The sequence below is a fragment of the Enhydra lutris genome, unplaced genomic scaffold, assembly GCF_002288905.1.
Source record: "Enhydra lutris kenyoni isolate GAN:26980312 unplaced genomic scaffold, ASM228890v2 scaffoldscaffold31, whole genome shotgun sequence".
Classification (NCBI taxonomy): domain Eukaryota; kingdom Metazoa; phylum Chordata; class Mammalia; order Carnivora; family Mustelidae; genus Enhydra; species Enhydra lutris.
This window is the reverse complement of record NW_019154115.1, coordinates 9932771-9948104: the sequence shown is the minus strand read 5'-3', so window position 1 is coordinate 9948104 and position 15334 is coordinate 9932771. Positions and strand designations below refer to the sequence as shown.

The following is a 15334-nucleotide window of genomic DNA, read 5'->3' as shown; positions in this document are numbered from 1 at the left end:
TAAATGGCCTAACTCCAAACCTGGAGCCTTTCCTGCAAGATTCAAGGTTTGCTGATCAGCCACAGAACGGAGGCAAGAGCCAGTCTCATCCATGAGCCTGGCAAAGCTCAGTCTCTTCACCCTGACCTCTCTCAGACCTTATTAAATTCTTTAGCCAATCCTAGCAGTCGTGACCTGCAGTAGTAAGGGAGAAGAGCCCAGATTCCTATTACAAATTCCTACACTGGAGCTGATAGATACGTCAGGAAATCAAAGAATATTGAGTATATATATCAAATCATAATTTTAGAGAACAGTGATTTTTTCATAAACCTATTAAATAGATTACATTATCTTAGAGCTATAACTTCATAAATTTGTAGTCTATATATTTGTTAGCATTTGGTGAACTACTCTAGCATTTGAAGTAACCCACAAAATATTTTTCTTGCAGGGAGTATTTAAAAAAGAGGATGATATAGATATGCTTGGTGAAGAGTTCAGGAAAGTATATCAGAAAAGGAGTGAAATTTGTGAAGAGAAGTGACACCATCAAGATTAGGTAAAAACTAGATTGTTTTTCACCACTAGATGTCATTGTAACTTTTGTTTTACAGTTAATACTGAATCTGTAATCTACTTGGATTTTCTAAAGTGTCTCTAATTCATATTTTTTAGCTACAAAATTGCTCTTAGTCAAACTCGTTCTTAAACTGATAATTTGAAGATCTGAGTTGTGTACCACATCACAACAGTCCATGTATATATAAATACATTACAGGCCAAACCCAGGAGACTAACTTCTTCATACTACTCCTACTGCTCAGAGCTTTTTCTGCATCTCCATTCAGATACAGTTCCACTGGCATTTTAGGAACTTTACTTTCAGGATTTGGCCAGCCAAAGTATCTTTTTCTTTCTACTATAAGGAAAGAGAATAGTTAAGAGTGAGGAATTTCAAAGTGCTTTATTGTCAATGAAAACTTAAAAACAGAATCTCTATAACATAAACTTACCATTTATGAACTAGAGCTGAATCTCCAGGACATAAAGTACTTTACATTAGATGGCAAGTGGGTCACAAGAAAGAATCAAAAGTTAAATTCCTATTATTTTACATATCAATTTTGTATCCCCTAAATCTGAACAGGGAATTCACTAGAATTACTTTGATTTCATTACCAAATGTCTTCATTACTTAGAGTAAAAATAGTGCATTAAAACTTTAAATAAAATATATATGGGTCATACAGTTAGACATACAAAGTCTATATAATTATAAAGTAGATAATTTATGAATTTCCCCATTCAAGTGCCTTCATAAATTCCTCTTCGGTGAAAGACAACATCTTGGCAGCTTCAATATGCATCTGTGTTTGTAACAAACCAATATTGTTTTAGTATTAAGAGTAGACCACAGAACAACAGGAAATTGATAAAAGTGTGTACATAAATATGCTATCAAATTAATAAGGTCTGTTGGGATGTGTACTCAAATTCTAATAAACATGATATTTGAAATTACATTCAATGGTCAGCTTGTAAAAACTTATTTTGTCCATGGTGGTTACTGAACCAACACGTTGAGAGAATAACAACATTTTAATTCCTAACCTTGGCAAAAAGGGAGAGTGGCAGAACCATGACTCCTTATCTTTTCACCACCAGGTAACTTTGTGGACAGAAGGAAATAGTGGTTGGGATTCAATTTTCAGTCTTCCCTGTTTCAAGAGGCAAACTAATCCCCTAAGATAATAGTTATTCTTGTACATACTTTCTTTAAGGAGTATCCATACAGTATTTCTAGTTCCATTTGCCACATTACTAATATACTTGCATGAAAATATCCATTTGCTTGGATGACACATTGTATATAAATCTTATTATGTATGTTAATAGATAAAATTTTGTGCCTAGGGGCACCTGGGTGGCTCAGTGGGTTAGGGCCTCTGCCTTTGGCTCTGCTCATGATCCTGGGATCGAGCCCAACATTGGGCTCTCTGCTCAGTGGGGAGCCTGCTCCCTCCTCTCTCTCTGCCTACTTGTGATCTCTCTCTGTCAAATAAATTAAAAAAAAACTTTAAAAAATTTTGTGCCTGTGTCAAAATAAAAAAAACGTATCTAAAGTAGAAATAACTATTTTAGTAGAGTGGCCCAAATAATACCTATGATTTAACTGTGTTTTTTAAGGACAGACTCACCTTCTGCCTTTTTAAAACATCAATTAATTTTAATTGTTTCTTGAACCCTATCATTAATTCTCCTTTTTGTTTTTCTAGCTTCTTGTTTTCTGATTTTAGTGCTTCAATTTTTTTGTGTTCTTCATTGGCTATATCCTGCAAAATGAGAAGAAACTCCCATATAGTCTTCAGTCTTTACTGGAAAAAATTATAAAAAATATTGTCACATTAGTAATAAATATCTTTAACTGAAATATAAAATTTTTGCAAATTTTCTTCTTTGCATTACTGAATAACTAACATTGGTAACTTAATGATCTCTCAAACATTTTAGAAATAATTCAGTTCTAATTCCAGTAATGCCAGTTTGTAGTAGACCAACTCTTCTAGGGTTAACAAAAACATATTTGAAGGTATAGATGAATAATCAGTAGTAAGATGAAACTGGAGGTGATATGCTCCTTGAAAAAAGGGAAATATACTGGCTGAAGTCCATAGTCAGCTGTCTTCTGAGAGTACTTTCTACTTCATGGGTTCACAGGAGATGGACCTCAAGGAAAAAGTAGCAGTCTTACTGGTCTGAGAAATGAGACAACAGGGTTGCCAGGGTGGCAGAAATTTTCAGTTGACAAATCCTATAAAGAATGGAGCCCTGAAATTTCCCTTAAATCCTTGGTAGACACTTAAATACCCTGTGGGCAGGGTGAGACCCCTAGGAACACATGAAAGGCAACAGCTATGGTCTAAAGAGCTGAGCAGAGAATTCAGCCACAGGCCTGACAAAGGAGAGAGAGTTTGATCTTGGCAAAAATTATCCAAATGAGCTCTGCATCAGTTTGGACAATGGAGAAGGACCAATGAACTTTGACAGGTCAGTAGAATTTAACCAAGTACAGGAAGATCTTATACTTAATGTTAAAGGAAGCCTTTCATGCAAAATGGCAATGATACCAGAAGGAAATCTGAATCTACATACACATATAAAGTAACAGAAATAATAACATAATAAATATTAGTAGACTTCTTTTTAAAATAACTCTCTTTAAAAGATAATTGATAGCGATGTCCCCAAGATGGCAGATTACGAAGTTCTGGGCCCTTGTCCCCCAACAAACACACATGGACACACTGAAGACACAGTGTAGTGTCGTGAGAAGTATAGAAGCCAACTAAGCAGTAACAGCCAAGCAAACACCTAAAAAGCCATACTCAAAACTGATAGGAAATTTCATGGCATTTATGCTCACCCTTTTCCCCCTTACCCTCCTGGCATAACAGAAGGAAGCCTTTCAATTCATGGAAAGAAGAGTAGAACTTGCCTGTAATGGTCTGACTTGTTTGGGGATTGCTTGAGGGACTGTCTCACCTGATTCAGAGCACTGATGGAATGGTGACACAGTTTACATATCAGGCTGGAGGCTGCTGGAAGCAGTGGTGGGAACTGCTGCACATAGGGCCTACAGGGGGTCTGCATAACCATGAATGTCTAGGTACAAGAGATTATGGGCTGAGGAATAAAATGCAACATTGAAGGCCCAGAGAAGAAGCAGGGCTGAGACTCCTAGGAAGTCATTTAAATTTAAGTCTGTCATTTAAATGACAGAGTAAAGAGCTTTAAGACATACAGAAAACAAATCAAAATGGTAATGGGAAGTTCTTCCCTCAGCAATAACTGGAAATGTAAATGAATTAAACTTCCCCTAGATTGTATTTAAAAAATAAGATTGAACTGTGTACTGTCTACAAGAGATGTAAGGACATACACTGGAAAGATGAAAAAAGATACTGCATGCAAATGGTACCCAAAGGAGGACAGGGGTTCTATAATAGTATCAGACAAAATAGACTATAAGTCAAAACAGTTATGAGAGACAAAAAGGCCATTAGGTAATAAAATGCTTCATTCACCAAGGAATTATAACAATTGTATATTCACCAAACATCAGTTCCTAAATATATGAGGCAAACATTGACAGAACTGGTGGAGAAAAAAAAAAAAAAGCTCTGTGATTATAGTAGACTTCAATACCCCACCTATGGATATAACAACCAGAAAGAAGGGCATTAAGAACAGTACGTGAACAACCCAACAGACCCAACTGGGCCCAAAGATGTATATAGTACATTCCACCCAACAAAAGCAAAATGCACATTTTTCCTTTGTTTTCCCCCTAAAGATTTTATTTGAGAGAGAAAGAGAAAGAATGTGAGCATGTGCAGGGGTGAAGGGCAGAGAGAGAGAGGGAGAGAGAAACCCAAGCAGACTGTGCTAAATGTGGAGCCTGACACAGGGCTCAATCTCACCACCTTTAGACTATAACCTGACTGAAGCCGAAACCAAGAGTCAGCACTCAACTGACTGTACCACCCAAGTGGCCCCAAATACACAATTTTCTTAAGTGTACATGGAACATTCTCCAAAACAGATCATAGGCCACAAAACAAGTCTTAGTAAATTCTAAAAGACTGAAGCCATACAAACTTTCTGTTCACACTAAATTGAAACTCAAAATCAATAGCAGAAGGAAAATTGGAAAATCTATAAATATGTGGAGATTAAACAACATACTCTTAACCAATGGGTCAAAGAAGAAATCACAAGGGAAGTTAGAAATTATCTTCAGATAAATGACAATGAAAACACAATGTACCAAAACTTACAGGATATAGTGAAAGCAATGCTAAGGTGAAAACGTATAGCTACAAATGTTTACGTTAAAAAAGAATAAAGATCTCAAATCATAACAACTAAAGAACTAAACATAACTACAGAACTAAACCCAAAGCTAGCCGAAAGTAGGAAATACTAAAGATTAGAGCAGAGATAAACAGAGAATAAAATAACAGTAGAGAAAAATCAATGAAACAAGAGTTGGTTCTTTGAAAAGATCAACAAAATTTACTTTATCTAGACAAAAAATAGACTCAAATAACAGCAGAAATGAAAGGGGATATTAAAATTGACTTTACAGAAGTAAAATTGTAAACGAGACAGTAGACATTACAACCGAAACCACAGAAATAAAGAGGATAAGAGAATACTCTGAGCAATGATACACCAATAATTGGATAACCTAGACGAAGTAAATTCCTAGATACTCCCAAACTACTAAAACTGAATGATGAAGAAATAGGAGATTAGTGCAGGCAATACAAATATGTAACTAGTTAGCAGACTGAAGGAGCACTCAAAAACCTCTCAACAAGGAAATCCCCGAACCAGATGGCTTTACTGGAGAATTTATACCAAATATTTAAAGAAAAATTAACACCAAGAAGAGTCAAAGATAGCAGAGGAGTAGGAGACTTTAATTTCATCTGGTCCCAGGAATTCAGTTAGATAGCTATCAAATCATTCTGAACACCTGCAAACTCGATTGGAGATCAAAGAAAAGAGTAGCAGCCATTCTATGAACAGAAAAGTGACCACTTTCTGGAAGGTAGGGAGGTGCGGAGAAGTGAGTAGGAGGTGACATATGGGAAGACACACCACAGCGGGGAGGGAGCCTCCATCAGCTGGCTATTGGCAAGTGACAGAGCAGCAGAGCACAAAATCGGAACTTTTAGGAGTTAGAGCATAGAGTGCAGCCAGAGACTAGGGAGACAGGAGTGACTGACTGCTTTTCTCTGAGGGCTCACTGAGGAGTGGGATCCCAAGTTCTTGGCTTCTCTGGAACCAGAGACTGGGAGGCCGCCATTTTCATTCTTGTCCCCCAAAGCTGAACTAATTGACAAGAGGAAAGTTGGAAAGAACTCAATGGGTCAATCAGGAAATTAAAGAATTTTAAAAATCATGGAAACAAATGAAAATGAGAACACAACTGTTCAAAACCTTTGGAATGCAGCAAAGGCAGTCCTAAGAGGGAAGTATATAGCACTACAAGCCTTTCTCAAGAAACCAAGGGGCGCCTGGGTGGCTCAGTGGGTTAAGCCCCTGCCTTCGGCTCAGGTCGTGATCTCGGGGTCCTGGGATCGAGTCCCACATCGGGCCCTCTGCTCGGCAGGAAGCCTGCTTCCCTCTCTCTCTCTGCCTGCCTCTCCGTCTACTTGTGATCTCTCTCTGTCAAATAAATAAATAACATCTTTAAAAAAAAAAAAAAAAAGAAACCAAGTCTCAAATACACAAGCTAAACTTATATCTAGAAGAGCTGAGATAGGACAGCAAATAAAGCCTAAACCCAGCAAGAGAAGAGAAATAATAAAGATCAGAGCAGAAATCAATGAAACAGAAACCAAAAGAACAGTAGAACAGATAAATGAAACCAAGAACTGGTTCTCTTAAAGAATAAGATTGATAAACCCCTGGCCAGACTTATCAAAAAGAAAAGAGAAAGGACCCAAACAAAATCATGAATAAAAGAGGAGAGATCAAAACTAACACCAAAGAAATATAAACAATTATAAGAACACATTATGAACAACTATATGCCAGCAAATTAAACAATCTGAAAGAAATGGATGCATTCCTAGAGACTTATAAACTACCAAAACTGAACCAAGAAGAAATAGAAAAGATGAACAGACCCATAACCAGTAAGGAAATTGAAGCAGTAATCAAAAATCTCTCCCTCCACAAAAAAAAAAAAAAAAAAGCCCAGGGCCAGATGGCTTCCCTGGGGAGTTTCACCAAACATTTCAAGAAGAATTAACACCTATTCTAATGAAGCTGTTCAAAAAATATAAATGGAAGAAAAACTTCCAAACTCTTTCTATGAGGCATTACCTTGATCCCAAAACCAGACAAAGACCTCATCAGAAAGGAGAATTACAGACCAATGTCCCTGATGAACATGGATGTAATAACTCTTACCAAAATACTAGCCAAAAGGATCCAACAATATAGTCAAAGGATTATTCATCACGACCAAATGGGATTAATTCCAGGGCTACAAGGGTGGTTCAACATCGGCAAATCAATGTGATACACTACATAAATAAAAGAAAGGACAAGAACCATATAATCCTCTCAATAGACACAGAAGAGGCATTTGACAAAGTACAGCATCCTTTCTTGATTGAAACTTTTCACTATGTAGGGATAGAGGGAACATACCTCAATACCATAAAAGCCATCTATGTAAAACCTACAGTAAATATCATTCTCAATGGGGAAGAACTCAGAGCTTTTCTTGTAAGATCAGAAACACAGCAGGGATGTCCAATATCACCACTGCTATTCAACAAAGTACTAGAAGTCCTAGCCTCAGCAATCAGACAACAAAAAGAAATAAAGGCATCTGAATCAGCAAAGTAGTAGTCAAACGCTCTTTGCAGATGACATGATACTTTATGTGGAAAACCCAAAAGATTCCACCCCCAAATTGCCAGAACTCATAGAGGAATTCATATGAAGTGTCAAGATATAAAATCAATGCACAGAAATCAGTTGCATTTCTATACACCAAGAATGAGACAGAAGAAAGAGAAATTGAGTCAATCTCATTTACAACTGCACCCAAAGCCACGAGATTCCTAGGAATAAATTTAACCGAAGAGGCAAAGGATCTGTACCCAGAAAATTATAGAATACACATGAAATTAATTGAGGAAGACACAAAGAAATGGAAAAATGTTCCATGCTCATGGATTAGAAGAACAAATATTGTTAAAATGTCTATGCTACCTACAGCAATCTACACAATGCAATCCTTATCAAAAAACCATCAACTTTTTTTCACAGAACTGTAATAAATAATCCTAAAATTTGGACAGAATCAGAAAAGACCCCAAATAGCCAAAGGAATGTTGAAAAAGAAAACCAAAGCTGATGGCATTCTGGACTTCAAGCTCTATTACAAAGCTGTAATCATCAAGACAGTATGGTGCTGGCACAAAAACAGACATAGATCAATGGAATAGAATAATGAACCCAGAAATGGACCCTCAACTCTATGGTCAACTAATCTTCCACAAAGCAGGAAAGAACATCCAATGGAAAAAAGACAGTCTCTTCAACAAATGTGATGGGAAAACTGGACAGCCACATGCAGGGATCTTTACTAAGATAAAAAGCTTTTGCACAGCAAGGGGAACAATCAACAAAACCTGAAGACAATCGGCAGGATCAGAGAAGGTATTTCCAAATGACTTATCAGATAAAGGGCTAGTATCCAAAATCTATAGAGAACTTATCAAACTCAACACCCAAAGAGCAAATAATCCAATCAAGAAATGGGCAGAAGACCTGAACAGACATTTCTTCAAAATAGACATCCAAATGGCCAACAGACACATGAAAAAGTACACAACATCACTCGGCATCAGGGAAGTGCAAATCAATACTACAGTGAGATACCACCTCACACCAGTTAGAATGACAAGATTAACAAGTCAGGAAATGACAGATGCTGGCGAGGATGCAGAGAAAGGAGAACCTTCCTACACTGTTGGTGGGAATGCAAGCTGGTGCAGCCACTCTGCAGAACAGTATGGAGGTTCCTTGGAAAGTTGAAAAGAGAGCTACCCTATGACCCAGCAATTGCACTACTAGGTATTTATTTACCCCAAAGATATAAATGTAGTGATCCGAAGGGGCACCTGCACCCTAGGGTTTATACCAGCAATGTCCACAATAGACAAACTATGGGAAGAGCCCAGCTATCCATCGACAGATGAATGGATAAAGATCACATACACACACACACACACACACACACACACACACAGGAATATTACACAGCCATCAAAAAAATGAAATCTGGCCATTTGCAATGATGCGGATGGAACTAGAGGGTATTATGCTAAGTGAAATAAGTTAATCAGAGAATGACAATTTTCATATGATCTCACTGATATGTGGAATTTGAGAAACAAGGCAGAGGATCACAGGGGAAGAGAGGAAAAAATGAAGCAAGATGAAACCAGAGAGGGAGATAAGCCATAAGTGACTCTTAATCTTAGGAAACAAACTGAAGGTTGCTGGAGGGGAGGGGGATGGAGAGATGGGGTGGCTGGGTGATGGATACTGGGGAGGGTATGTGTTGTGGTGAACACTGGGTGTTGTTTGAGACTGATCAATCACAGAACCATAGCCCTGAAACAAATAATACATTATATGTTAATTTAAAAAAATGAAATAAAATTTATATAAAAAAATAAAGAAAATTAACACCAATCACACTCAAATTCTTATCCCAAACTGAAGAGACCAAAACACTTCCAAACTCATTCTGTGAAAGTCAGCATTAGTCCATTACCAAAGCCAGAGAAAAACATGAGAAAAAAACCTACAGAACAATATCCCTCACAAATACTGATGTGAAAATCCTCAACAAAATAATAGCAAACTGAGTTCTGCAGTACATGCAAAGGTTTATACAGAACAACCAAGTGGGATATATTCCTGGAAGCAAGGATGGTTCAACATATGAAAATCAATCAATGTAACACTCCACATTAACAGAAGGAAGGAAAAAAAACACACACAAACCTCTCGATTGATGTAGAAAAAGCATATGAGAAGATTTAACACATTTTCATGACAGAATGATACTACTTCAACATAATAAAAGCCATATAGGAAAAGCACACAGCTAACAGACTCAGTGGTAAAAGACTGGAAGCTTTAGCTCTATGATCAGGAAGAACACAAGTTACCTCCTTTTGGATTTGTTTGTTTATTTATTTGACACAGAGAGAGAAATCACAAATAGACAGAGAAGCAGGCAGAGAGAGAGAGGGACGCAGGCTCCCTGCAAAGCAGAGAGCCCAATGCGGGGCTCAATTCCAGGACCCTGAGATCATGATCTGAGCTGGAGGCAGAGGTTTAATCCACTGAGCCACCCAGGCACCCAAGTTACCTCCTTTTGCCACATTTATCCAACTTAGTCCAGAAGTCTTGGTCAGAGCAGCTAGGGAAGAAAAATAATAAAAGGCACCCACATAAAAAAAGAAGAAAGCTTATTTCTGTTCACAGATAGCACATATATGTAGAAAACCCTAAGGATTCCACAAGTAAACTGTAAGAATAAATTCATTTGGTAAAGCTGCAAGATACAGAATCAATTGATTCATAAGAATCAGTTATATTTTCATATACTAATAATGAACATTCTTAAAAAGTAATGACCACCAAAAAGAATAAAATACTTTAGAATAAACATAACTTAGGAGGTGGAAGACTTTTATACTGAAAACTTCAAAACACTGCGGAAAATATTTAAACGCAAATAAGTGGACAGAAATTCTGTGTTTGTGGACTGGAAAGACTTAATATTAGTTCTGATACCAATATTACCCAAAAGGTAGTTATAAACGTAACCATCTCTATCAAATTTCTAATCTCTATCAAAATTCTCTATCAAACGTAATCTCTATCAAAATTCCAATTGTGTTTTTTACAGAAATGGAAAGATCCACCCTAATATTCATATGGAATCTCAAAAGGCCAGAAATAGGCAAACAATCCTGAAAATGAATGACAAATTTGGAGGTTTCACACTTCCTGATTTCAAAATTTATTACAAAGCTACGGTAATCAAAACAATATGATACCTTCATAAAATACAGACCAATGGAAAAGAGAGCCCAGAAATAAACATCTGTACAAGGACAAATAATTATTGACAGGTTATCAAGCCATTCACTGGGAATAAACAGTGCTAGGAAACTTGTTATCTCCAAGCAAAATAATGAACCTATACCCCCTATATCATACCATATACAAAAATTAACTCAAAGACCTTGGTCTTCGGTCAAAGACCTAAATGTAAACCCCCAAATTATGGAACTGTTAAAAGAAAACACAGAGGACATGATATTGGTACACGATATTGGATTTGGTTGTGATTTCTTGGATAGGACACCAAAAGTACAGGAAACAAAAGGAAAAATAAACTGGACTTACATCAAAGGACAAAATGAACAGAGAGAAAGCCAACGTATAGAATGGTTTGCAGATATTTGCAAATCATGTATGTGATAAGGGGTTAATATCCAGAATATGTAAAGAACTCCAAATCAATAATAGAGAACAGTCCACCAACTGTTTGAGTACGCTGTATATTTTTTAGGCATTTCTCTAAAGAAGATATATAAATGGCTTACTTCGAGCATATGAAAAGGTGATCAAATCACCAATCATTAGGGAAATGTAAATCAAAATCACAGAGAGAACCACCTAATAAACACGAGGATGACTACTATTAAAAAAATAAAACTCGGGGCACCTGGGTGGCTCAGTGGTTAAGCCTCTACCTTCAGCTCAGGTCATGAGCTCAGGGTCCTGGGATAGAGCCCCGCATCGGGCTCTCTGCTCAGCAGGGAGCCTGCTTCCCCCGCCCCCCACCCCACCGCCTGCCTCTCTGACTACTTGTGATCTCTGTAAAATAAATAAAATCTTTAAAAAAAAAAAAAAAAACAAAACTCAAAACATGCACACAAACACAAACAAAAAAACAAGTACTGGTGAAAATACAGAGAATTTTTTTTTCTTAAAAAATTAAATATTTAATTTAATCTTATGATTAGAGCAATTCCACATGGTATAATCCAGCAGTTCCACATCTGGACATATACCCCAAATAACTGAAAGCAGGGTCTTAAAAAGATTAATTATATACTCATGCTCATAGCAGGATTATTCATAATAGCCAAAAGGCAGGAGCAACCCAAGTGTCCAGAGACCAGTTGATAAACAAAATGTGGTATATACATACAGTGGAGTGTTATTTGACACACAGTGGAGTGTTATTCGGCCTTAAAAAGAATGAAATTTTGACACATGATACAACATGGATGAAAGTGGAGGACAGTATGCTAAGTGAAATAAGCCAGTCACAAAAAGAGAAACATTGTATGAATTCACTTTTATAAGGTACCTAGAATGGTCAAAATAATAAAGATAGAAAGTGGAACAGTGGTTGTCAGGAGTGGGGGAGAAGGGAATGGGAGAATTGCTGTTTAATAGACACAGAGTTGCAATTTTTGTAAGATGAAAGAAGAGTTCTAGAGTTTGGCTGCATAACATTGTGCATATGCGTAACATCATGAACTGTACATTTAAAATACAAGAGGGTAAATTTTATGTGTACTATGCCAAAACTATTTTTTTTTTAAATTTTAAAAGATAATTCTTTAAAGCAAAAAGTAACAATATAGTGTGGAATTTGTATATATGTAAAATGTATGACAACAGCAAAAATGGCAGAAAAGAGTAAATGGAATATACCACTAAAAGGTTCTTAAATTATTCATAAAGTGCTATAATATTTCTTGAAGGTAGACAATGATAAAGAACTGTATGAGGAATGCTAAAATGTGCATATGTAAAATGTACATAGAAAAGAGTTGAGAATACAGGAGATAAAATGGAATCATTAAAAGAATATTCAAAAGAAGGAGAGAAAGAAGAAAGGAAAAGAAAGAAAATATGCAAATAAACAGGAAGTTAACAAAATTAAACACAACCATATTAATAATCACATTAAATGTAATGTTCTAAATATCCCACTTGAAAAGTCAGAGACTGCATTAAACAAATGAATAAACAAGTAAGAAAATAAGTACTCAACTATATGCTGCCTACAAGATATAAAGGAGTTACAAGTAAAGGGATGGCAAAAGATAAACTAATGCTAACACTAATTAAAAGAAAGCTTAAGTGGGTGCCTGGATGGCTCAGTTGGTAGAGCATGTGATTCTGAAACTAAGGGTCGTGAATTCAAGCCCCTTGCTGAGCATGGAGCCTACCATTTAAAAAAAAAAAAAAGCTATAGTTACTTAATATCTAAGTATATATCACAACAAAGACTACTATGAGGAATATAAAGTGTGTCACAATAATAAAGGGTTCAACTCACTATGAGGACATAACAATCGTAAATACAGACCTCCAAAGTATATGATGCAAAAACTGACAAACTGAAAAGGGAAAATAAACTAATCCACAATTTTATTTGGAGATCAATATCCCTCTCAGTCACTGATGGAACAAGTAAACTAAAATATGTAAAGATACAGAAGATTTGAGTGACACTATCAAGCAACTTGACATAACTGATATTTATTGAATATCACATTACTAAGAGAAAGGATACAAACCATATAATCATTTCAACAGATGCAGGAAAAAGCATTTGACAAAGTACAGCATCCATTCATGATAAAAACCAGCGCCTCAACAAAATTAGGTTTAGAGGGAACATACCTAAACATAATAAAGGCCTTGTATGAAATCCCACATTGCACTCAATGGTGAAAAACAGAGCTTCTCCCCTAAGGTCAGGACCAAGACAAGGATGTCTACTCTTGTCACTCTTATTCACTATAGAACTGGAAGTTCTAGCCAGAGCAGTCAGATAACAAAAAGAAATAAAAGGCATCCAAATGGCTAGGAAAGAAATAAAACGTTCACTATGTGCAGATGACACAATACCTATATATAAAACCCTAAAAACTCCATCAAACAACTACTAGCTGGTAAGTGAATTAAGTAATGTCAAAGGATACAAAAATCAATGTACAGAAATCTGTTGCATTTCTATACACTGATAATGAAGCAGCAGAAAGACAAATTAAGAAAGCAATCTCATTTACAACTGCACCAAAAGCAGTAAGATACCTAGGAGTAAACCTAAGCAAAGAGGTGAAAGACCTATACTCTGAAAACTATGTAACACTGTTGGAAATAACTGAAGACAACATAAAGAAATGGAAAGACATTCCATGCTCATGGACTGCAAAAAAAATTGTTAAAATGTCAGTACTACCAAAGCGATCTACGGATTTGATCCAATCCCTATCAAAATACTTCCAGCAAGGGCGCCTGGGTGGCTCAGTTGGTTAAGCATCCAACTCTTAATTTTGACTCAGGTCATGATCTCAGGGTCGTGAGATCAATCCCAGCTTCAGGAATCTACACTCAGCAGGGAGTCTGCTTGAGATTCTTTCCCTCTGCCCCTCCCCCGGCTCTCTCTCTCAAATAAATAAATAAATCTTAAAAAGAAAAAAATACCACCAGGGGCGCCTGGGTGGCTCAGTGGGTTAAGCCTCTGCCTTCGGCTCAGGTCATGATCCCAAGGGCCTGGGATCGAGTCCCGCATCGGGCTCTCTGCTCAGCGGGGAGCCTGCTTCTCCTCATCTCTCTCTGTCTGTCTCTCTGCCTACTTGTGATCTCTCTCTCTCTGTCAAATAAATAAATAAAATCTTAAAAAAAAAAAAATACCACCAGCATTTTCCTCAGAACTAAAACAAACAATCCTAAAATCCATATGTAACCACAAAAGACCCCAAACAGCCAAAGTACTCCTGAAAAAGAAAAAACAAAACTAGAGGTACCACAATTGAAGACTTCAAGTTATATTACAAAGCTGTAGTTCTCAAAAGAGAATGGTACTGGCACAAAAATAGACAAACAGATCAACAGAACAGAGAGACCAGAAATAAACCCACAATTATATAGTCAACTAATCTTCAACAAAGAAGAAAACAATATGCAATGGGGTAAACACAGTCTCTTTAACAAGTAAAATTGGGAAAACTGGGGGCGCCTGGGTGGCTCAATGGGTTAAAGCCTCTGCCTTTGACTCAGGTCATAATCCCGGGGTACTGGGATCGAACCCAGCATCGGGCTCTCTGCTCCGCGGGGAGCCTGCTTCCTCCTCTCTCTCTCTGCCTGCCTCTCTGACTACTTGTGATCTCTGTCTGTCAAATAAATAAAATCTTTAAAAAAAAAATTGGGAAAACTGGATAGGTACATGCAAAAGAATGAAACCTGAACTACTTTCTTATGCCATACACAAAAATAAATTCAGAATGAATAAAGGTCTGGGGCGCCTGGGTGGCTCAGTAGGTCAAGCCTCTGCCTTCGTCTCAGGTCATGATCTCAGGGTTCTGGGATCGACCCTCACATCGGGCTCTCTGCTCAGTGGGGAGCCTGCTTCCCCCCACCCCCCGTTCTCTGCCTACTTGTGATCTCTCTCTCTCTTTCTCTGTCAAATAAATAAATAAAATCTTTAAAAAAACAAAAAACAAAAATGGATAAAGGCCTAAAAGTGAGACCTAAAACCATAAAAATCCTAAAAGAGAGGACAGGCAGTAATTCTGACACTGTCTGTAGCAACATTTTTAGAGATAGGACTCATGCAGCACGGGAAATAAAAGCAAAAATAAACTACTGCACAGTGAAGGAAACAAAATGCAAACTACTGAATGGGAGGAGATATTTCCAAATGACA

General features: G+C 37.0%; 2 protein-coding genes across 2 annotated transcripts in view; one reads left to right on the top strand and one right to left on the bottom strand.

Annotated features, from left to right (window-relative positions):
- Nucleotides 1–641, top strand: part of LOC111153119 (meiosis specific nuclear structural 1) — a 40518-nt gene extending 39877 nt beyond the window's left edge. Inside the window, exon 11 of the mRNA XM_022511917.1 lies at nt 434–641. Coding sequence (XP_022367625.1) covers nt 434–526 — 93 coding nt within the window. The 3' untranslated portion in view covers nt 527–641. The remainder of the gene's footprint in view (nt 1–433) is intronic.
- Nucleotides 642–927: 286 nt separating this feature from the next.
- LOC111153208 (testis expressed 9) overlaps nt 928–15334 on the bottom strand; it is a 59817-nt gene continuing 45410 nt past the window's right edge. Inside the window, exons 11-12 of the mRNA XM_022512088.1 lie at nt 2181–2315; nt 928–1349 (exon numbers count right to left, since the gene is read on the bottom strand). Coding sequence (XP_022367796.1) covers nt 1272–1349; nt 2181–2315 — 213 coding nt within the window. The 3' untranslated portion in view covers nt 928–1271. The remainder of the gene's footprint in view (nt 1350–2180; nt 2316–15334) is intronic.